The 25,046-nt window shown below is 39.4% G+C and overlaps 1 protein-coding gene across 2 annotated transcripts in view; it reads left to right on the forward strand.

Moving 5' to 3' along the window:
• gabra3 (gamma-aminobutyric acid type A receptor subunit alpha3) overlaps positions 1 to 25,046 on the forward strand; it is a 120,491-nt gene that overhangs the window by 62,644 nt on the left and 32,801 nt on the right. For both annotated transcript variants that reach the window (XM_081615219.1, XM_081615220.1), the window contains exons 3-5: positions 2,204 to 2,325; positions 8,770 to 8,837; positions 21,780 to 22,000. In XM_081615219.1, the coding sequence (XP_081471345.1) occupies positions 2,204 to 2,325; positions 8,770 to 8,837; positions 21,780 to 22,000 (411 nt within the window). The remainder of the gene's footprint in view (positions 1 to 2,203; positions 2,326 to 8,769; positions 8,838 to 21,779; positions 22,001 to 25,046) is intronic.

Raw genomic sequence — 25,046 nt, forward strand, 5'->3', positions numbered from 1 at the left:
TCAGATGATTCCCCAAATCAGTTGATGACACCGATTGGTACGACTTACATCCGGACAGCTTGTTTGCCTCCACCACTCCGGATACTTAATTTTCAAACATGTAGTAGATCTTCTTACTACTACAGATAAGAAATGGTTATAGCTTTATAGGAAACTCTGCAAACATCAGATATTAATCTGCGATTGATGCAGATTTTTGTTTTCATGCATTTTTATTTGTTTTATCTTATTTCTACTTTGTCAGAGCCATTTATTTTTCCTCTGTTCAGTTTTGTGTGAGTGTGTCTTCTGTTTTTGGACTTGGATGCAGGTTAAAATCTTAAATTTTGATTATGGTACATGTTTATTTTGTTTTTTTGTTTGTTTGTTTGTTTGTTTTTGCACTGCGTCTGTCAATATCTTTTAGCGATCAATCAAAAGACCGTTTTTCAGCTGAAGTCCTTGCCCAGACGCCACGGGAAACGCAGTTGTCGTTTCGAACACGCTGAGCTGATTACAATGGACGCTGCCTGTAAGTAATAGGATCAGCAGCCGGTGAGCGTGCATGGCGACGGCTTGGGTGGCTTCTCAGCTGTTATTATTGGGCTTGTTGAGCTACAGAAAGCCTTCGTGACGGGAAAAGACAGATTTGTTGTGAGTGGCGGTTCGCTTTTGCAGAATGGAGAAAACGTATATAGGCCACTCTTCAATTCCTAAACTCCTCTAAAGCTCCTTCGTTAGGAGATGACGCAAGGCCGAGAGAGCGGCGGCGCATGGAGCTGCTCTCCACCAGGATTACTGGGGTATTATAGGTTGGCTCCTTGGGGCATTTTGGTTTAATTAAAGATGGTACTCATTAAGTCATCAGCGTTCCACCTACATTATACTCGCCTTTTCATTTCAACTCATTATTGTTCTGCTGGAGATTTGGTGCGATATAAATTAATAAGAGTGGTTTATGGCGTGTGATTCGCTAATAAAAAAAAAACACCCTGCTCAGACCTGGACTTTATTATGGAAGAGCGGCAGGAAGGAAAGATGTGATATGGAAAGAAAAAAATAAAAAGCCGGAAGAAGTCCTGGGTGTCGATAGAGCCGTCATGCACAAACCATCGCTCTTCTGACTGCGATAGAGGAGTGGCAAGAAGAGGTTGAGACTGAAATTGAATTTTTTTATTTATTTATTTTTTTGCCGAGATGTGCAGGTGGAAGCCAACAGTGGAAATCACACCGAACGCCACATCAGCGCTGCGTAATGCCATCGCCAGACCTTTTTTATTTCATTAAATCCGTTTGGTACCTACGAATTAACAATTTCACACCCGTGTACTTAAAACCATCGTGTATCAGTTTATTGGTCAATCTTACAGGAAATTACTTATTTTAATTGCACATTATTTTCTGAAAAAGTTGTAAAACAGCTGATTTCAGCATACTTTGGTTCTGATCCAGGACCCGACAATAATGACTCATTTGAATTTGCCTTGTTGGACCGGAGGCGCTCCTAAACTAAGCAGAGTGTTTGCTCTTGAGGCCCGGAGTTGGATAACCCTGAACCTGACAGGTGGCGACTGGAAGCAGGTCTGGCGTGTCACCTGGGAGACGTCCTAGAAAACATCAGGTCCAAAACGAGAGAGGTCTGAAAGTGAATGTGGTGGAGATGCTTTTCTTCTGCTTGGACAGGGAAGCAGGAGATAGTTAAAGTAAAAAAAAAAAAATTTTTTTAAACGCTTCACCTTCTTGGAAATTAAAACACTAAATACACGATCAGAGCTGCAACTGGACGGTTTAGATCAAAACATATTCTAATGAAAAAACTGTCTCGGGTTTTTCTTTCTTTCTTTCTTTTTTATGAAGCATTTCCTCACCACGAGCTCCAGCCTGTGAAAACATTGCAACAACAAAAAGGCAACGATTATCAAATATTGATTAACGCCGGCGGGAAAATCGTTGATCTAAGATATTCTCAGCGACGTACAAAACACATCGTAAACAAACAGACCAATCTCTACCCAGAATAAGTGAATAAATAGACGCCGTTTGTTTGCATGATGGTTGTTTAATCTGCACGGCCTCTCATGAGAATGCGGCGTAGCTGCGTCACTTCCCGTCAAACCAAAAGACTAAAGCTCCAGATTTCTGTCCTCGATGATAATTGCTACATCTTGTATATGCTTCACTTTTGCGACTCCACCTTTTGTCTTTTCTGTCTCCCCCCCCGCAGGGCAGTCGTTGGACACAGAGAACCGCTGCCTGATGACAGCAAAGACAACATTACCATTTTCACCCGGATCCTCGACAGGCTGTTGGATGGGTACGACAACAGGCTACGTCCCGGGCTCGGAGGTAAGCGATGATATTTGTTAGATAAATCGCACACAGACGGTGTTTCCAGTCACGATGTCGACGGTTTCAGACTGAGAAACGAGCATGAAGATAACGTGGGTGCATAAACATGCTCGCCAGGCGTTATAAGAGGTGACGCATATTCATGTACGTTTAGTTTGTGGCGTCTTGAGATGTTCATTTATTGCTCTCCTAAAGAATATTAGCGACGTATGTAAATACACTGTTTTGAAGTTGCTCTTCTTCGCCGGGTTTAAATTTTTTTTGGCACTTGGACTAAAAATGTCAAGTCCAATGGACTCGTGGGGCAAAAAGAAAGGAATATTTCTAGTAAAAATGTATTCAGAAAACCGTCATATTGTTTTATCTACTCGACAGTGTAGTAGTTTAAGGCTACGACCAACAATTATTTTGGTAATCAATTAATCTATTGTTTGTTTGTTTTTTTTGATGATGTTTAATCAATTTATCGGTTAAAAACAAACCTGGCACATTCTGACGATTTTTAAATTAACCTCTTTTCTAAAATATTAGAAAAGCATTATATGATACATGTAAGTAAAAAAAATCTAATTCCTTTTAAAATTATGAAATTAAATGCAAAGTGTGTACATTTTTGGTCTAATAGTATTTGAGCTTTTGTCTTCTTTCAGGAAATGGCCTTTTTTAGAGAATCTATGCTCAAGTTAATGATTAATCGACTACTAAATTTGCTGACTATGACTTCAATAATTGATTAATCAGAATTAATTTTGATTAATAATTTCAACTCTAAATAGTTTTACTAAACAAACAAATTAGTTTGAATATTTTTTGTAGAAAGAGATGTGTAAACTACTGTAGAGCAAAAACAAGGAGTGTTGTGGGTTTGCCCTAATTATTAAAAGAAAATGGCAAAAAAAATAAAGAAATAAATTAAAAAAGTCAGTTCGTTCTTGCAAAAGAATGCAAAACTATGTGGTTACTTTGCATTTCAAATTTCTATAATGATTTTGCCCCAATTAAAGATAAAAGGTTTCCATCAGCATCAACCACCAGGGCTAAAGTTTCAAAATCAGGGGACGCACAAAATCAGTCTGGGGTCAGCAAATGGCCCCCGGGCCACACTTTGGATACCCGTGATTTAGATAGGTTCATGCATTTCGAACTGATTCATTTCTAATTTAATTCCATTCATTTTAATAAAATAAATAAATAAATAATCAGTTGCAGTGGCAACAGGGGAGGGGAAACACAGTTGGACTCTCAAGGTCAGCTACATGTGAACGCCGATGTCCTCAAAACAAGAGGAAGTAAGTTGAGGTTGGCGTGTTGCTCTCGCTCGGACGCAGTCAGCAGATACCGCAGCCGAGCTTGGCAAAGCTTATGAAGGTTATATAGGTTTGAAGGTACTTTAAAGCCTCAGGCGGCTTCAGCGTGATCTGCCGTGCTGCATATAGGCACATGCAGAGTCCAAACGGGACTTTTAATTTTCACCACACCGTCTGTCTGTGTTGCAGCAAGAAAAACCTCTATGACGCATCTATTTTTATGTCCCTGGAAACGTGTGTTTATTTGTGCTGGTTTGTAGCTCTACAGTGTGATTGTTTACACAAATCCCAAAAGAAATGGTCACAACCCTTTTTGTAATTTTCCATGAATTGTTTAAAAGAATGAGGCCTGCTCCAAAATCCAGTTTAGCACTCATGGATTTCACATGGTGAGCGTTACGGCCGCTTAATAACAATATAATATTGTAATCAAATAATATGAAATAAGTCTTTATGAATAAAAATCAGAAAGGTCGACACAGTTCTGGCCTGGCGTTGGCGTGCTTTGCAAAATTTTGCGTGACTTTTATTCTCTGGTAGGTTTTGCAGTATTGTGTAATATTCACAATATTGCCACAGTTTAAAAAAAATGCAATGAAATCAACAGAACTTGCATCAAAGCATTTCTGATTCTGGATCCAATTTTTTGGGAAGAAGGAGGAAAATTTGGCTCGGCCTAAAAAGACAACAAATGGCACTGGCATGAAAGCGATGTAATAAACTACAACGACGAGCAACGCTGGTGCATTGAGTGCTGCATTTTGTTGTCTAATCTTTGTAAGTTGTGTTGTTTGAAGGCAATGTTTTTACTTATTTATTTTTTCATATTGTAAATGTTCTGGCACAGTTGCAGCCCAATGCAAACAAAATGCGTTGACCATGGACGACGCTGTGTGTGTGTGTGTGTGTGTTTGAGAGCTAAGCAAAGTTTGATTCATTTTAGATGGAGTATTGCTTTTTTTTTTTTTTTTTTTTTAAATTGGTGCAGAATACTTCATATTAGGAAATCATATTATTATCGATTAGTTTTTGTTTTTTTTTTAAGTTTTGCTGGTTTCTTCGTTTTCCATCAATCCGAAGCGTCTCCCTCTATCCGGCAGAGACGACTCGCCGGCCCGTGATGAAGTCAGGTCACTCTCTGCGCGGCTCCGCTATGGAAATTTATTTCCCTCTGGGTGAAAGTCTTTCTTCAGTCGCGCCCAAATGGCAAATAAGCATATATGTCAGTGAAAATCCCACTAATTGAGACCATTTGATCCAAATATTCATCCCTCCAGGGACAACATACTGCATAACAGTGAGCCCACATGCTCATCAAGCGGGCTTCATTATTTCTCGACCAGCCAGCTGGAATGTCCATTTCTGCTCGGTTGCTTGTTACTCAAGCCTACAGCCTGTCTGGGGGGGTTTACCGTCACCAGGCTGCATAACCTGGTCTCTGTGAACGTGCAGGTCGTTACCATTTCTCACTAGAATTACGTGAATGATTTGTTCTCACCTGATGTCCTTTTTTGGAAATAAGCAAAGTTAATGGAACAAATCTATAAATATTGAGGCTGATGTTGTTTTTTCCTGCTTATTAAGGTCATTTAATTCTTCGGTCTAGAGCCATATTTGTTGGCACCCATGGGTAAAATCTAAAAGTATAAAAAAAGAGAAAATTCAACCTTTAGGTTTAATACATTTATTCATTGGATTTTCTAGAATTAAAATAAAGTATTATTTTAAGGAACATATTTTGTTTTGGTATTTATTCCACAGTAAATTATAATCCCACTGGCAGAAAATAATAATTTCTTTTTCCCCTATAAATAATTGTACGTATATCAAAAACTGCTCATTTTTACATATCCTTACCACATGTGATTGAATATTTACTCTTACTTTTATTCGTGCTTCATGTCTTAATACTTAAAAACACACATACACGTAGAGTCAAATAAAGAACACTAAAACAGATTTTCAAACTAAAATAGCGTGAATGAATCTTTTTCTCCAGTAAAAAGCATCGCTTATAAATCTACAAGTGATATTTCTCTGTGAGGATCCCTGCACATAATTTAAATGAGCTTTTGTCTCAAACAAAAGAGAGAATACCTACAGATTAGTTTAGCTGCTGTCTGTCCAGAGTTTATGTCTGTCGTAGGTTCTTCGAAATAAAACTAGAAAACGCAATCTCATTTTGTTCTCAGGAGCGTCTGCGTCTGTTGTTCAGCCGCCTGGCCCCGGCATAAACAGAAAGAGGGCGACTTGTTCTGCTAATGCCTAAACCTGCCATGCAAACTGCTGACTTTGTGTTGCGATAATCACATATTTGGAAGAGCCATTTGTGTTGCAGAAATGATTAATGTGGCGGTGGATCTTTCCTCACAGTGGGGCCCTTTGCTAAAGGATTAGAGACTTACCTGTGGGTGGTCGCTCAGATCTGGGACACAGCGAGAGCTGAGGATCCATTCACTTCTGGAGAAAGGGCTCATCTATCTCTAGTTGTTGCTGCTCCACTGGGAACAGCAATTTGTCTCGCCAGTGGCCCAAGAGCCTGCTTGGCATGATTGCCCCAGAGGAGCTGATTCAGCCCACACCGAAGAGGGCGACTTTTTGACTGTCGTGATTCTTATCGCATGCCCTACTTAATGCTGCGTTTAGAGGAATTATTAAATGTTCGGGGGGTGGGGGGGAGTCCCTCGCTACTGGGTCATTTGCAGCGGGTATAAAATTGCCCCTGTTAAAAATGTTCTTGTGCTGTAAAGCCTTGACGAATCATTTCAAAACCGTTTCGATCTTTGATGCGACGTCTAAAAAAAAAACAAGAAACGGCAGCAGAAGCCCTGTTGCATAAGAATTCCCACCTTCGGACTAATTATTTGTGAGAACTTCTTTTCATTTAATTCAGCCGTTCATTAAACGAGGGAGAAGTTTGTTAACGTCCCACTTACTGAATACCTTTCAGAAAATACGTGAGAGCATCTGATCTCCACAGACATTCAGTCAGATTTAATTCTGAGCTGAACTTTTCTCTTTGTGATGAATGTCTTTACATAGATTTGGAGTCAGGGTGATGACAATTAAAAATAATAAAAATTTCAGCAGTTTTTTTATTTTATTTACAGAGACATGAAAGTGTTGAGGCAAAACTGAATTGTGCTTAAATCTGCTAAAGATTTCATCCATTTTAGCAAATACGTTAGTGCCATCTATTGAAATTCATCAGACCACAACGCCACCATCACATAAAGTCACTGTACTTTGCAGAAGCATTCATACACCTAGAACGTTTTCATGTTTGTAATACTCAACAGATCATACCGGGACTGGGGGCTTTTTGTTGCTGCGATAAAGTAACACGCAAAGAAAAGTGTAACTGGGAAGTGGATGCAACAAAATATTTGTCTTTGAAAATTCTTTTACAACGAATAAATGGGAACTCCATGCAGAAAGGCAACTGTGCCACTGTGCAGTCTTTAACACGAACCCGATAAAATAAGCAAAAAACGTTGTGTGGGTGTTACCATAAAATATTGTGTTAACACAACATGCAAAATTAATGTTACGTCTTTAAAAAAAAAACTTAAAAAGTGACTGCAAGACAGAGAAAAAGTCCTCCAATCAGGACAGCATGAGTGAAAAGATGTGCAAAGTGCTTGTTGTTTGAACAAAGAATACGCTCTGACATACGCCGGATGCCGAGCAGCTGCATTCGCTTCCTGAATCACCAGTCCCTTAGGTACTGATAAATGTTTTTGGGGCAAGCTAGCTCAAATTAATTTGGGTCAAGAGGGATGTCTTCTTTCCAAAGATGTCAACTCCAGCATAGCCCAGAGCGGGTTGATTTTTTTTTTTCTTCTTTTTTTTTATGCTTTGGTGGATGAGCTTCAGTCAAACAAATGGTCGTTTTACTCAACAGCAGCCTGAGAAGTCGCTCAAAGCAACATCTTGCCTCTGAATTGAGGTCAGGGTATATATATATATATATATATATATATATATATATATATATATATATATATATATATATAAACCCTTCTCTGCCAAGTCTTGGGATTGTTATAACCAATACTGTTTAGCACCACTGGAGGATGCGTTCGAGCAAATCTGCGATACCATTAAGCCAACATTATGTTCCGAAACTTGCAGAGTGTAGCTTAACAAGAAAGATATGGATCGGACAAGATTAGGAACAAAGACACTTTGAATCCATGGATTAAGCTGCAGTGAAATACCCAAAGTATTCACAGAGCATACTTACAGTGATAACTCAGTAGGCTTCGCACAGCCTTCCTCTGCCTTTCTGCACCGTGTGAGCCAATATTACATACATAAGTCAAAGTCTGCCAAGGCCCCGGATTATTACTTAAAAATAGCGCGATGCTTTTAAGTGCTTAACATATTTATAGAGATCTCTGGATCTGCACACTCTTGTTTCCAGCACCAAAAGAAGCAAAGAGCAAAAATCACATCTAAGGCTGAGGATTAACCAGGATGCAGTCAGACACAAACACTCATCAATCGTACTGAGCAACCAGGAAGTAAACATGGTGGGTCCAGTTGCCTTGGAGAGATTAAGTAGATTTTTTTTTTCTCGCAGACTTTTGTCTGTAACTTCACCAGCAGACATGTAAAAGCCTGTGAAATATCTTTATAATGTTAATGATCTATTCTTTCATCTTGAAATAGAAGCTATTTGAAATACCCTTTTTGTTGGTTTCATTTGTTGGAAGGTTTTGAGATCCTTATTACTTCAGATAAATTATATGTTAATCCTATAGAAATGATTTGAACATTTGTTTTTGCCGACTATCTGAGGCATTACAATGATTTGTGAAGATTACAACATGACCAATTTTTTCATTTACGATAAACTCTTTGCTTTTGTTAGAATACAGTATTATCAGGCTCTCCAAAGTGCTATTGCTGACTTAAATATTGTTCCGACGTTTTAGCAGCAAACTAATTTTCAGCACGCAACGAAAGAAAACAATACATTCTTTCAAATAAATATTAAAATTGCTGTTTTTGCTAGCTCTAGGCAAACATAACCAGAGCTGGACATGATTAATTTGTGCTGTGAGGAATCTTTATTTTTAAAACCTGAACTTGAATAGCGACGTGCCGCTGTTTTCTCCTCTTTCCTCAGAGAGCGTGACAGAAGTGAGGACAAACATCTATGTGACAAGTTTTGGGCCGGTGTCGGACACAGACATGGTGAGTGTTTCATTCTTCTTGTTTCAACTGTGAATGGACAAATTAAAGAAAATTCCCGATTTAGCTTGTAATCACTTTCAAGTCAAAGTAGTTTGGATTGAAACAGCATCTGAAAAAACAAGGTTTTTTTAATGGTAATTTACTGGGCTTCACTTTAGTTTTCCTTCTCCAGTAATCAATGTCCGAGCTCATTGGTCAAAATATAAACTACGTATGAAAAAGCATATTTCTAAAACATGCTAATGCTGTGAAGTTTAAGGCTGTTTTCCCATCTCATAGTCCAGAAGATTTTATTCAACAGGGGACCAAAGTTGCAATATTTGTTACATTTTCAGCTGGTGCTGTTCGTTTTCACACTGCATCGTGTCAAACGATCCAGACCGTTTGAAAAACCTGTTCCTCTCCTCGCCTGTGGTGGCGCTGCACCAAGAACCCCTGAAGGAAATGACCAAAAAAAACTCTGAAGAAGAACACTGAGTGCAACTTAGTTCTTCACAAAATGTAAACAAAAGTGGAGTGGCGTTAGATTTTAGCGGTTGTAGGATTTCGCTTCTTTTTGGTAATAAAAAAAAAAAAAAACGAGCCGTTTTTTACGCTATCGCTAGACTCGCATGTTTGTTTAGGCTGCATTTACCCAGAATGCCACACGTTACAGTTTGCTTTCCTGCTTTCGGTTCAGTTGAACCGAACAGAGACCTGGGATTTAAGGCGAACCAGAGTTTCCTTCTTTGGTCTGCATCGCGGTGCGATTGCCCGTCCGCACTTCCCCAAACGAGACAGACTTTCTAGACCAACGAACTAAGAGTTTGATTAAAGCGGACTTGATGTTTGACAAAAAGTACCTCAAAAAGAAAAAACCTTTTCCCCTTCTTTTGCCGTTTCTTTTTCTTTTTTAATCTTTAAATGATGACAGTTGTGCTGCTGCATGTATAATAGAGTCAAAAGCTCCGTTCAAGCCAGCGCGGATGACCTCTGTTTAATCTTGGGACCTCCTGTAGCTTTTGACACATTTGATCATGCAGTTCTAATTGCCCACTGAGGGCTTCAGGTTGTTTCTTTTGCCTGCTTCTGAGCTGCTCTGTCAGCCTGAGTGACACAGCGAGATAGGAGCATTGTGGTTTCACTGCACAGCTCGTTCATGTACAGTGGTTCAACTCTTGGTTTCCTTGGAGCAGGTCATGTTCACGCTGTCAGACTGTGATTTCCACAAGCCAGGAAGGATCTCCTGAGGATCTCGCTGGCTTATGTTAACACCACTGTGGCTGTCTTTTTGTGTTATCATTAAAATTGACCACATTTGCTTTATGCCAGCTTACGTAACGTTATGCTAGGGCAAAGTTGTTAGAAAATCTAGCTTAGCTGAGCTTCGCCACACTGAGTCAGTGCATCTATCTTACTCCATTCTGCGGATGCTTACATCATGCAGCCAGGTGATCTTCATTTCAAGACATCCACACCAGGTCAAGACCCCGTCTTCACTAACAGGCATGTTTCACAAAATGGAGACCTTCTGCTTTTCTGCTTTGTTTCCATTTCTCGTCCACACAAAGAGCTTTTCCACTCTCGGATTTGTAAAAATGCTTTCCAGAATGAAATTTAGTTTTTTTTTTTTTTTTAAGCGGCATTTGTAGACTGGAGATAAGGCGATAATTAAAAATAATGACACAGAGGCCCAATTTGCGCATACATACTGTTGTTCTCCGTGCTGGAGAGCTCAACAGCAGCAGAGCCGTTTTAATGGGTTACTCAACATCTGCTTCACTTCCTCCCGACTCTGTTTCTGTCAACTTGAAATGTAAACCAAATACTGTAAAGACTGGGAGAACAGGAGCAAATAAAACATGGCTATAGTTGAAGGAGGCACTCTATTCTTCTTTATGCTTTGTGTTTGAATAGTGCAGAACGAGACAGAGGCTTAGAACAATGACACTTTAGCATCAACTTCATTTGTCACAATGTTTGATCAGCAGCTCATCCAGGTGACAATTCAGAGACAATTACATACAAAAAATGTTACTCTCATGCTGCATTATGCAGATTCTCTGTCTGCGCCAATGAAGATTTACTCACCTCCACACTTGACTTTTGAACAGATGGCAAAATAGTTTGTTTGATAATAAAAATCTTAATTCCCAGAATGCCCGTGTATCCTCCTGGTAATGTCACTGAATCCTACACACTCCATCTCAGTAAACCTTCACTATACAAAATACGAGTTAATAAAAACATGCTTTAAGAACACGACCAGAAACATAGAAAACTAAAAACAGTGGGGGGGAAAAAAAGCTGTGGACAAACAAAAGGAAAGTACAATGCAGCAGCAAAATACAGGATTTGACTTTCCAAAGAATTATGTTCATTTACTCATATTTAGATTTTTATGACATACGTTATTCAACACACCAAATTACATGGCAAAATTGAAAACAATACGACAATAGTAACATAGCTGTAAAAAAAAAAATTCTCTTACAGATTTCTTTATTTTTTATTTTACGTATTTTACTGTGGAATTTCTTTCCTGAAAGTGTCTTATAAATCTCTCTCTCTCTCAGAACTGATTTTTGAACAAATTACCTGGCTGGAGCATCTGTCCGGAATCAGGTAGCTCGTTGGAGTACACAACTTTACGACATCTTATTTATTCTACATATGACCTGCCACTGGATAACACTTAATCTGACAGGACACATTCCTTGCTGCTGTGATGTAGCACTTGGTGCACTCCTTACCTGTGTTCATGTATTAAATACAAACCATCTGTAAACTAAGCAATGATTGGTGGTAGCTTTTAATATTTGCACTTGACCAAGACAACAACTGGCATATTATTAGCAAATAATAAAGTAGTTATTTAGTACCGTATCTGAGGAATTTATTTATGTGGAAATCTGCAAACACTCCAGTTCTATCTTTCGGGATTCTCTCCTATAATAAAAAAAAAACTCTATCAGCTTATAATATTTTGGTTTTATTTATTCCCTCCTGAAAAATAACGTTGTAAAAAGACATTTACAATCCTCCTGCAGCATTTTTTGGCCACATCATACACATTCCTTACAGAAAAAGTAAACAACATCTAACTTAAAGTGAAACGGTGCTTCATCCAGGAGTGTTGTGTCATATTTTTATCTGTCCTCATTACAGGAATCCTCGGTTCGAGCCGCTGTGCAGACTCAATATGTGAAGCACTCTATTCCCAACTTGCTTTGTGAAAGGATGTTGGCTCACTTGCGTTATTTTAATAGACAGTCCTTTATCTTTTTCAGGACATATCACCTTTGGGGTCTCTCAAAGCTCAGTTATGGATCTAGTTTTTTATTTATTTATCTTTTCCACATGCTTCACTTGGCAGGAACATGAATCAAGTGGAAGCAGCTTGGGACACAGAGTCTCACTTGTGATAATGTTTTGGCCAGATAAAAAGATAGCGAGGTCGGTGCAGGTACATCCTGTCGGTCGTCAAAGGCAAAACAAGAACTGCACTCAAACGCACACGCACACACACACACGCACACGTCTGCTTTGTGATGTTTTTTTTATAAAGTAGGTGTTAAGGTGTCATTTCATCCCTTGTGTGCTAAACTAACTTAAGATTTAGTGTCATGCTTCTGTCTGCTCTCATTCCTTATAAATACCCTGCAATAGATATCAGTTTATGTATTGAAAGAAATATTTTTGGGGAAAATTGTTTTGAAGATTTTCACAGACTTTTACATTTTGTGCAACTTTCTAAGAAACATTTTACTAAGTTAATTAATGGCTGTGTATACGTTGATATTTTTGAAAATCCCACCACAAATTGTGCACATTGTTATATTTAAAATCCTTTATCATAATTTCATCATAATTACTCCACTCTGGGAAAACAACAGTTCAGACGCGTCATGTATTGATGTTTCCTTTTTAGCAGTTAAATCTCAGGCCGTTGCATGGGATTGCATGGCCTCTTGGGTCAGTTAAATAAGGGAAGGTAAGGCAAAGCCAGTGGTTATGCACTAAAAGTAGCACCAAAAAGTAGGTCTTAACCCTAAACGTGAAGAGACTTGAAACACTGACATCAGTAACTGTCTACGAACCAGTTGGTTTCCTTCGCAATAAGAGTTTTGCAGAGAATAATTTAAAAAGACTGCCGCACGAGTTGGATCACGTTTATTGCTGCATATCAGGGGGAAAAAAAAATAAAATCCGATGTGCCTAGAGGAAAAACCTCCTACTCAGAGCTGATAAAAGCATATCTACAGTGGGTCAGGGACGGGGCATGTTAATGTGTTTTCTAGATCAGGCTACATGAACGTGGACCAGTGCAGCGCCTGAGTAGGAAGCGGCACAGATTGCCGCTCTGTTCCGGGACGCAAAGGCTCTTTGTCGATCAGCTGAATGGAGAGAGAAAATGGCCAATCCAAACTGTATTTCAGAGGACGATCGGAGGCTTTTAGAAAGAGTGCATGCATATGTTATGCAAATTCGTTGCAATTCTGATTCGTGAAGATACACTGAAAATAAGCCCAGCCGCAGTACCAGAGGAGGGAAAGCGAGACAATTCGCAATATGGTGCAACGTGTTGTAGACGACAGAAGAGAGTTAGAGGAAAACTAAAGTCGAAAAAGGCGCACACATCAGATTTTAATGGTGATCCTTTCAGGATTATTCATTGTGGCCCAAAGGATGGAGCTGGGGGATGTTGGCATCCCGGGAGTCATGCAGCTAGCGTGGCCTTTAAAAAAACTGCAGTGCTGGAAGAGAACATTAAAGCCGAGATGTTCCTAAACAGTGCACACTCTATACCCTCGGCGTGTCAAACTTTTATGTTGTGTACATCCAGTGGTTCAATTACCCCTCACTGTAACATCAAGTGTCCCAGAAATGTCTGCTCTTCTCTCAGCCCTGGGGCCTCTCATTGAGTCTTCACTCCGGCTTCAATATACCACGTCTTCCTTTAGTGTCCCACATTGCAAACAGGAGCTACGTTTTACTTATTTGGCTTTCTTGGACAAAAACGTCCACATTTTTACACCTACATCTCACTCTTTGGTAAAGAAAAAACAAAAAGCTGAACGTGTTTCTCTTCATTGTCTGTAAGCCTGCAGAGTCGTGTCTCATTCGCATGCGTGCAGCGTCGCAGCGCATGCACCTGTCTCACGGTGGGTTTTGACAGGCCTGCGCTGATATGAAGCGGTTCAGGTTGTCACGTGTGCTGCACTGCAGCTTGTTTTGACAAGATGTCAGCGATGGCCTGATCTCCCCGGGTGTGCGCGACGTTTTCTGGGTGCAGACACTCCCTGGGGAATGAGACGCTCACGACACGTTTATGTGGCCAAAAATCGGGATCCCCGCTTCGCTACAGGTGTTTGCTGAGAAGATGGATATTTGTGCAACTTGCATTTGGAGGTGGACTCCAGGTTTCCGTATTAATCGTGTTGTCCTTGTTCAAAGGCTGGTAAGACCAATTGCACCTTTTCCCATACAATACACAAGTTAATGTAGGGCTGGATTTGTTTAGTTTTTATCATCCACAATGGAAGTAATAGTTTCCTCCGATGTCTGAGTGTGATTTATGTGCGATTACAAAGAAGTTGAAAGCGGAGTTGTTTCTGGAAAACTGCAGCTAATGGGACTAATAGGACTTCATGCGCAGTCACTGAGTAGCCAAGACGTTAACTTCAAATTATGCCTTACAGACTTAATAAATATAAAACAATGAAACAAGACATGAAGTTTACTGTTCATATGTTTCATTGTTAAGGAAACAATGAAACAAATTTTTCTTCCAAATGTGTAGGAGAAACTGTGAGATTGGTCACCATTTAGATTTTAACCAGTTTGGAAAACTAAAGTCTTCCCTTTACTCTTAAAATTGTAAATCTACAGATTCCCACTGGGCAAGTGGGTTTTAACCAATCACATTCAGGTCAGAGATTGAAGGCTAAGCAATTATGGAGAAGAGATAATCCAGGAGTAATTGACTTCAGAAAATGTGTTCTTCGAGGTCCTACTTCAAACCTATGCTGAACCTTAATATATAATTATGGTCACCATTATCAAACGGATTGTTAAAACGATTGCTTTCTAAGTGACATAAAATAAAGTGAGACATTATTTTTGTCATAAAGCAAGAGAATGTATGAACAGGTTTGTCTTGGGTTGGCCAAGAGAAAAACCACTTCTCCATAGAAAAGGATTATTTTATCGGGACCCAGGACAGTTTGCAAAGAGGAATCAGAGGGAACAACATGGATCACAACATTACCTCATAAGCATATTGAGCCAACATGGTGGCGGAGGGACGACGATCTTGACCGATTTGAACTACCAGGCCGGGAGAGCGTTTAGGTCCAACATAAACTCACCTTTCAAATGTGAGTCTACAAGCTAATGAAGCGTGAGGTATGCTTGCACAAGGCTCTAAAAATTCTACGTTAAGTTTTAAAATAAATAATGACTGTGTGGGTCAAACAGAAAGCCTGGAAACATCCAGATGAGCTTTGGTATGTCTGGAGAAACAAAACCTAAACTTTAACCTTCATCTTTACCAGAACAGACGAGGAGTAGAAATGTGCTGAGTGGTGCACCGTCTACGTTTGACACCAGGCTGGACGGTTTGACCGCAGCTGAAAACACCAAACAGGGACTCCACTTTGTGTTAGCCGAGACCTGGTAGGACACAGAAACCAAGCAGGTAATCAGCAGGCAGTGGACTGGCTGCACTGATGGATTATTTGGTCCATTAACTCTGAGAATGTGAGTTTTCCAAGTCAATAGGAGTCATGTTTTTCCGTTGTGCCGATTCTTTATGATGCCCTGGAAGTTATGCACTTCTGTTTGCGCTCCTAAAATATAACACCGCCTGCGTTAATTGTTTAAATCATACATCCAGAAATTGTCACACTGGCGTCTCTTAGACATCTTTTTTTTTTTTTTTATTACTGTGAGCACATCTCTACTGTTTAGCACACATTTCTAAATAAGTCTAGAAATATTTGTTTGACATTCGATCCATTTTCTCCTACAACTCAACATGTAAGCGCTTGGTGTGCTCGTGTATAATAGTCCCAAGAGATAATTAATTTGATTATATTTCTGTTGCTTGCCTATAGGTCTTCCTTTCTGTTCGTTGGCTTTTTGCTCTTCTGTATTTTAACCTCCCTCCTGCACGCCGATCGCTCTGCTCTTGAATAAGAGCTGAACTAAATAAGATCCGAGGCACAAATCTGAAACGTCTCATTTTCTGGCCAATGAGGCTGATCACTAAACTATGTCTACCTTAAAAGCCGTTCACTTAGGATGAGTATTGGATCAGTGTAGGTTCAAACGCTTTCTTCCTTTCTCTGGAAAGATTTTGATAGCTCTAACTATATCACGTTAAACCAATGTCCCCTACTTTATTATCCGTGTGTTTAAGGTTTGTTCATTTTTTAATTTTTTTCTGCCAGAGGAAGAAAAAGAGTTGAGCTGTGAAGTCATTTTTTACACATGCAGGGTTTTTACAATTGGCTGGCAGGTATAATCTGGATTTTTGGCGGTGGAGGCTGAAAAGCTCATTATCTGACAACCACACTTTAATGCTGAAGGAAGATTATGGGAGAAAAGGTCAAAAGTAATTTGCTAGGTAAGAAAACGTGAAAGACAAATGGAAACGGTCAAAGTGGAAGAAAAGTTTTAGGGAGAAGAATAACCAAATATATTTATATAAATGTTTAAACATATATTTTCCGCCGTTTCTCATTCTTTTAATGGTCTTTTCTTAATTTGTGACTCATTACAAATTCAAAACGTCACCATTCTATAGTGAGCTTTTACATTTTCTTGAACATTTTACACGCGGACGCATCGCGCGTGACGTGAAATTGATAAACAAGCTCGAACCTCGGAGCGCCGGGATGCATGCGAATATAATTGAAGCTGGTGTGGGATTCACAGCTCGCTGCAAATCTCACACAGGTTGCTCTCCCAGCAGGGAAAAGGCGAACGGCGCACGAGAAGTGGAGCGAGGGAGGATGATTTACAACCGGGGGAATAAGGAGGAGTCGTAATTAAAACATTGATCAGGTCTGACTGATGATTGCAATACCCAGAGCGCGAAACCCGGCAGAGCCAGGTCCAATAGACGTGCAACCTCCCCCGAAGTGACGCGTGTCATTACCGTGCATTCGAGCCGCAGTGTTAGCCCTGGCCTGCTGTGTGCAGATACAAACAAGGCGTCGTTTGTCACCCAAACCGTTTGAGTGGAAAAACAGCTGGTAAGTTTCTTTTCCTCCACCTTAATAAGTCGTCAAAAGCGACACATCAACTCTGCCAGATGTAAAATAAGAGAATGATGAATAAAAAAAGAATTGCTCCTAAACGTCAGCGGGTTCAAAAACAGATTCCAAAAGAAAACAAGCTAGGACTTTGGTGCATAATTTGAAACATTTAGAAAAAAAAAAAAAAAGCTGTGGGAACAACGTTCAGATCTACAGAGAGCGTTAAAGCAAAGTGAGTTGGTGGCGTTTCTGAGACGAGATGTAGCAGTTAAACTTCATGAACTCCTTTACTCCAGATAAAAAGCTCCTTTAATATTCTATCAGACACAACCTTCCTGCCGTAATCGGCCGCTGTCATTTGCAGACTCATTTGGTTGGAGTCTGCTGTACATCCTACCTTAACTGCCATCTTATCAGGCCTTTCTGTCGTTTTCATCATTTCCTTTCATCCTCATTAGTTTCGGCCTCGCCACCAGCGGCCACTCTCCAGCTTCGACCAGTATCTAGAAGGGAAACGTTTATAGATGTGTGATATTCACATCTTTTTCCTTTGATTTTTAATTTCTTTTTTTCCCCATCTGCGCTTTGCTTTTTTTCTTTTTTTCCTTTTTCATGCAGAACGCTGCGATAACGGTCCAGCGGCTTCTGCGGACAGGGCTCAGAGATTAATCCCAACTTGCAGACATGAAGGGCCTGTTTTGTTCAGACTACAGATTTATACTTCACTGTGATACGTCCTGGAGAATGACTGCAGGCCTTTTTCTTGTGCTTCAGTAAATTTTTGGTTGACGTACGGACGACAGTAGACAGCTTGTAGAAGACGGCTGACTCCACAGCTGGACATATATCCTCTTGTCCACAGGATGTAGAAAAAGAACGGCCTCCCTTTGGGGAAAAAAAACAAACAAACTCCATTATATCTCATGAGGTCAAAAGTTAGACTGAGGGTTAGAGCTGCACCTCTGTATTGACCTGCTAATGTTTACCATGAAAATCACGGATTGGATCATTTGCAGCCAGTACGCACGCAGTGCCTGCAACCACAAGTACAAGACGGCTGTGTTTTTGTTTTTGACCGACTCAACGGCCATGTTGCTAATTCCAACAGGAGATGAGCTCCAGCTAACATCCTTTTGTCCAGATGACAAAGCAGTAAATCTAATGTGAGATATTCTGCGGTAAACGTCTGATTTAAAAGCCAATGTCACTGTACAAGTCGTCCAGCCTGAATGCAGACTGGAACTTCTTCACTGACATCGTTTTGTTGTTTGTTTTTTTTTAAACAGCCCAGTCCTTTGTGGGCGTCGCCTTTACCGAGAGCTGCTTGATGTCTGACACCTAAAACATCCTCCAGTCAAGAGAAAAGCAATATTGTTCCACTGTATGTTTTGTTATTATTCATTTCAGCTCATTAACCTGCCCACTGTTAATGTGAGTGTCGTATTCTAATTAAATGAGAATCGTTTGAAGTGTTTTGTTTGTATGCAGTGACTAAAGAAGCTGGGATCATGATGCTGCATATAAAGGGAATGAATCAGGGAGTCATTTTCATGCTAAATGAAATTAGGGTTGAAGTTCTGAACAAACAGGTGTTACTGCCGAGCTACGCATCATAAAAGTCATTAAAAACAAACGTGTTGTTATTGCATTCAGGGTATAAATCATATTCTGTCAGATGAAACCTGGCTGACTCGGTAGCTTATGGATGAACATATAGCGTATATTATTTATCTTCTGTATTTTTTACTTTGCTGGTTTCTAAATGTAAAAGCTACTAATCTCCTTCATCCGTCATAATTAACTGATAATCAGTGATATGAAAACATTATGCCCCTGTGCAATATTCTCCTGTTATTCTTTTTTTTTTGTCATTTTAAATCATGTAAGTAGTTTTATTACTACAGTTAGCATAGATATGTAGTTAAATTAAGGAACAAAAGATTCCCAAACCAAACTGGCTCTACGCGAAAGTACAATTAACAAATCACTCTCAAGTTTGTTTAATCACAAAATCACCTAAATAAAAACCTGTCTGACAGCTAAACAAGGCTAAACAACTTCCAGAACAGATGAGAAAATTAAGCAAAAACATCTCAGAGTGTGGAAAAGGTTACAGATGCTTTGGGCTTTTAAGACGGCAGTAAACCGTAACGAATCCTTATCCTCAAACGGAGAAGTGTAGAGCAGCGGAGAGCCTTCCCAGGAGTGACCGGCCTGCAAAAATTACTCACCCGCAACAACTTCTGAAGATCTCATCTACCTCAGTTAAAGTCAGTGTTCATATTTCACCAATAAGAAACAGACTGGATGAAAAACTTGCATCAAGAGGATCGTTTTAAGGTAAAAAAAATCCTCTGCTGAGCAAAGAGGAGGCATTTTGATGATGATGTGGCTGCAGAATAAAACAACTGTGGAAAAGAAAAGTGGTGGATGAAAATTTGTTTTTCACTAATTATTGCCGGTTACTGCGAACACTTCATGTCAGACGTTGGTGTCAAAGGTGGTACAAGCACGTGCGAAATTTCCCTTTTTTTTCTTTAATGCAGGGAATTATATGTCTGACATACAAAAAAAACGAAGACATCTCTGAAGGGTTAAATAGGTTCAAGGCGCTGTAAACGTATCACGCCGGTAAAGAAGGGAAGATTTTTCTCTTCTTAAATGCAGCCTAGAATACCGACGTTTACGGGAGCGAATCCATTCCCGATTTTCTTTCCTGTAAAAGAAGAGAGATTTAAAAATTACGGCGGGATGGAAGGCTCCCGCCGTCTCCTCCGTCAAGGGGAAATCAATCACTCGGTCCCTGCAGAACACCAGCTGGCATCTGAACCGGCTGTGCCATTTGGCCCTGTGGAGATTGGCTACATTTTTCCTCATTCCTGCCTTTCAATCTTTAAATTATGTCTCGGTGCTTACAGGAGATTTTTTTGACCACGGGGGACAAAGCAAATAATGGCTTCGTCCTCGTCAAAATACATTTCTTTTATGTTTATTCACCAGCAGCCATTTCGCGGGAAATGAGCAGCATGAGAATCCCCGTGGTTACAGGAAATTACCTTGTCTCGCTGGAAAGTTTTGGTCAAATTGTTCTGCGCAGATCAGAAAGCAATCAAGCGTTTTTAATTATTATTTTATTATTATCTCAGCCTGTGTTAATTCTTTATCTTCTGTACGGAACATGACTTAGCAAAGAATAAAGAGCGTAGCTTGGTTTCATTTCTGGATTTGTTTGAGCGTCTTAGAGATTTGTGTGTTTACAACAGAATTAAGCTGAAAAATCCAAGACAAACAGATGAAGGTAGTAAGGGGGGGGGGGGAGGGGGACTTAAAAAATGTTTGTCACCTTCTTGTTTGTTTGTTTGTTTCAGTGACGCTCTCTGTAGACTTTTATAAACGGGCTTCTGATGCAGTCTGTCTGGTTGTGCTCTGGGTTGTCAAGCCGTCAGGAGGTCATTCGAATCAATTAGCGTTGTTTAGAGGAGCCCCCGTTGATGTGTTGAGTGGAAGTGGCACGCCCCTCCTGCTGTGCATGATTACTTCCTGTCGTTAAAGCCATTCAGAAATTAATTTATTAGATTTTTCACCAAGGGGGTAGACGATTGCTTTCTGCGCGCTGTGAAGTTTGCTACTGTTGCGAGTTAAAATTAGAAGAAATGCTCAGATAATTAGAGAGAAACAAGTGTGGAGCTTTTCTGGATGGTTAATAATGCGTCCTGTTGCACGGGACGGAAAACGTTTGCCTCCAGCTTGTTATGTTGAAACAATCGGTCCGAGCTGCACAAAGCTTTTTATTAGGCCACTAAGCCTTTGTAATTAATATGAAATAAATTTACGACTGCTGACTTCTTCTTGCGGTTTCTCTTCATAATCTTGTTTTCCATGCAGGCAGCAGTAAAGATATTTTGTTGTGCAAGTCTTCAAGTAATCAATCAGTTGTTTCTCTTTGTAATGTACTTCTCCGCAGTATGTCGTTATGAAAGCAAAGTTAATGAAGCAGTTTAGTTTTCGCAAATCCAAAACCGTGTTTTAGAGAACTTAATCAGTGCCTAATATTACAGTCCATATGATATGGTAATTTTATGCCAGACGAGCACTAAAAAGGGTGTTTATTTATGTCTCTGGCTTTACAATAAAGTCAATCTATATGTGTGGCTCGTCTCAGCGACAAGGCAGTTCAAAGTGCAAAGCATTACATCACAGTGGGAAAATAAAGAGAAGTAATAAAAAGCTACAATCCAGACTAGAAATAATCGACGTTCCAGTTGTTATTAATCGAAGGCAAACCCCGAACAAAAGGGCGTCGATTTAAAAGTTGATTTTAACCCTAACCCTTAGTCCTCAACGTAGCTGTCGCAGGTTCGATTCCCGGCCTTGGCGACCTTTGCTGCATGTCTTCCACCTTCTCTCATTACTCACTTTCCTGTCAATTAACTATCAAATAAAGGCCACTAGAGCCAAAAAAATCTTTTTAAAAAAAGTAAAACAAATTGCCATCCCAACATAAGCATAATGACCAGCTGAAAGAACTACATGCCACTGAACACACGATGCCGTAGGCCCAGTCCATTCTAGTCAAAGTGTAATTTAGCCTTAATTACACTGTGGTTTAACTGGTCCATGTAATTGCGGTAATCAGTTTTATACTCCAGCTCTGTAGACGTTTCTCTTAACTATTTTGTTTCCAATGTCCTCCCCGTAGGAGTACACCATTGATGTCTTCTTCCGTCAAAGCTGGAGGGACGAGAGGCTCAAGTTTGATGGTCCAATGCAAGTTTTGCCGCTTAACAACCTGCTGGCCAGTAAGATCTGGACGCCCGATACCTTCTTTCACAACGGGAAGAAATCTGTGGCCCACAACATGACAACTCCGAACAAACTGCTACGACTAGTTGACAACGGCACGCTTCTCTACACGATGAGGTGAGACTGTGTGTTTAAACGTCGGTGTGAAGGTGGACAGATGGATGGAAACTGTCTGTGTTTATAAGTGCGTCTAGTCCGGGTGTTTATTTTTGAGAATGTTGATTAGGGATGGAGACCATGAACTTCAAATTCTCTCAAAATGTTCTGGTATTTGTTGCAATAAAGATTTTTTAAAAAATCAGTCTTTTTGTTTAAAAATCTATAACTGCGTACAAGTCAGAGTAAATGATCTCTAAAAATAATTTGTTGTCATAAGTCTATTTGAATACTGAACTGTAAACCACAAAATCACTTATTACAATTTAAAAACAGAGACGACATCTGATTCTTCTCAATATCTCTATTTATAAAGACCTTGAATAAATTTCCTCATTATCCCTCTGAGCTGCAAAATATATTAATCATGACCATCATAACAGTATCAGCGTGTGTAATACTGCAATCACAAAGGACATCTTGGGATGAATACTTGGCAGGATGCTTCACTTTAAAAGCCGTACATGCAAATATTGTAGACGACGTTGAATTTGACTTGTTGGATGAACTTTCCCTGTCGGCCACACTTGGTGATTTGTGGTGACGATGGTGGACCCAAAAGCAGAGCAGCGTTGAATATTTTAATGAAAAACAAAGAACAAACTTAGAAAGATCACAGTGAGCAAAAGCAGAAAAGCACAGCAGGGCATTAACATGGAAGCATCAGGGAGATAACAGGAGGAACCAGCAAGGAGTGACTGAGAAGGAGTTGCATATAAACTGGGGAGGTTGATTACTGAACGAGCAACAGATGACTGATTAGAAACGAGCTGCAGGTGTGAGGGGGGAAAGAGAGAGAAAATACAAACTGGGTGACTAGAACTAATAAAACTAAAGTAACTAAAGGACTAAAGTAAGATAAAACAAAAGCGAAGCTGGTCTAATAAAAGACACTAAAGAACACAGAATAATAATGAAATCAAACCACAAAACAACCCAGATCCTGACAACTTGATGTACATTTTATGTTGCTACGATGGCAAAGAGAAAAAAACTCTCACTAGTCATATCTCTAAAGGGGAATTAGAGCAGAGTAGCATGGTTTTATTTTCAGCCATTTTGGTTAAAAGTACTTGTAAACTCAGTATAGTGCAGCCTAATTCAAGCACATACAGAAGGATGTTGTCTGTGTCGGTGTGTGTGCGTGCGTGCGTGCATGTGTGTGTGTGTTTCTCGGAAGCCTCACACACACAGACACACACACACACACAGACACTGCAACGATAAACATCTGACGCCGCCAGTGTTTTGTTTGCGGTGGAAAATGAAGCAGGGAACACCCGTACCGAGTAGAACCGAACCAGAAAGAATTAATTGATATAATCTAATCCTACCGTTTGATCTGTGAGGCAACTTTCCATGAGACCGTCTAGAAGAAATGGTTCTTATGGCGCTCACTGTTATCCCTTTGTTCTCTATTAAGTTTCCGATTAGATGAGTTTCATTCTGTGATCTAACTTGTGTGTTTTGATTCTGAAAAAAAAAAAAAAAAACAAGTATTGATATGGTTTGATAATCAAGTGATGAAGCAAAGTTTGATAATATGTTAAAGGACATAAATTAATTAATCTTATTTTGATGCAAGACAGTGGTCCAATTAATAAGAATAACACCCAGAATGCATCCTGTCATTATTTTTGATCAAGTCAAAGAAAAGATTAACAACTTCTCAGAAAACTTCTGTTATCAGCTTCTGTCAGAATAAGAGAACAAGCCAAAGTTTTGTCACCGCCAGAGTATGGGATTTTTCATTTACACAGTCTGCTCCATGCTGGCAGCATTTGACCTAATAGATAACAACAAGGTAGAAATCCAGGTCAAGTTTTAGAAGTTTTATTGTATGAAAATTGGGTGTACTTTCTTTTCACTGCGACATATTCTGGACTACTGATATTTTTCGCCCTTTTTCTCCATCTTCTACTACTGAACAATGAAAAGAGACAATAGCAGAAAACCAGCACCTACTTACTGAAGGTCTGAAGAACATCTCTGCTCCATCCGTTTCCTCTGTTTCTTGGCTCACTGACGGATAATACTGTACATGGGAGGCAGACATGCATCGGATGGATGGAGAACTGGAAACTCAATGGCCTAGAACATTACTAGCAAAAAACATCTTTGGACTTTTTCTACTTTCCTCTTTTAACCACTTAAAACCTCCTGCTGCGTTCAGGTTCACAATAAAACAAAAATTAAGTTAACTTCAAAAATTACTAAGCATTATATATTCTAGTGTGTTCAACTTTTAACAATAACAGTAATGGAAATAAATGAGCCTTCAATCTGTGTTTATGTAAATAAGTGAAAAATGCTCGTATGCTTTTTATATATATTGTATAATTTTTTTCACACACTTAGCTTTGTAAAGTTTTTTATTTGTTAAAAAAAAGAAAAGAAAACAAAACATGTTTTATAATAAAATAAGATACAAATCATTTCCCAGATAAAGTCTCAAAAGTCTGCACACTCCTGGAGAAACTTAAAGTTACATAACATCTCCAAACTTTTTCTAACAGGAAATTGAAATGTATCTAAATGTGCATTGATTGAAAAACAACAACAAAAACTTTCAGGGTTGAAATAAAAAGTAAACAAATATAAAATCTGCAGTGTTGTAGCTGCATGAGTTTGTACACACTTTGGTATTTCATAACATTGTTCTCATTGTTTTTGGTATTTGAGTTGGAGTGTACTGAATGGAAATAAAATGGCGCAACAATGAGAAAAGTTTCTTTTTCTTTTACTCATAATTGAATAAAACTGGAAAAAGTTGAATGCATGTCAGATTTAGTATCACATACTGGATTTTTTTTTTTTTTAGAGGGATGAAAAGATTGATATCGGTCGCATTTGTGCAAAAAACAAAACAAAAAACTGCGGATTTGCTTAGCATTTCCCTGCTGTGTGATTGTAACCTATCTGTGCTAAGCTATTGCTCAATCACACATTTTCCCCCAGGGCTCTTCATTTTGCTCATCGCTGGATTTTGTTGGTGCAGATCGGTTTG

This window comes from Poecilia reticulata, chromosome 14 (genome assembly GCF_904066995.2).
Source record: "Poecilia reticulata chromosome 14, P_reticulata-male-v2, whole genome shotgun sequence".
NCBI lineage: Eukaryota > Metazoa > Chordata > Actinopteri > Cyprinodontiformes > Poeciliidae > Poecilia > Poecilia reticulata.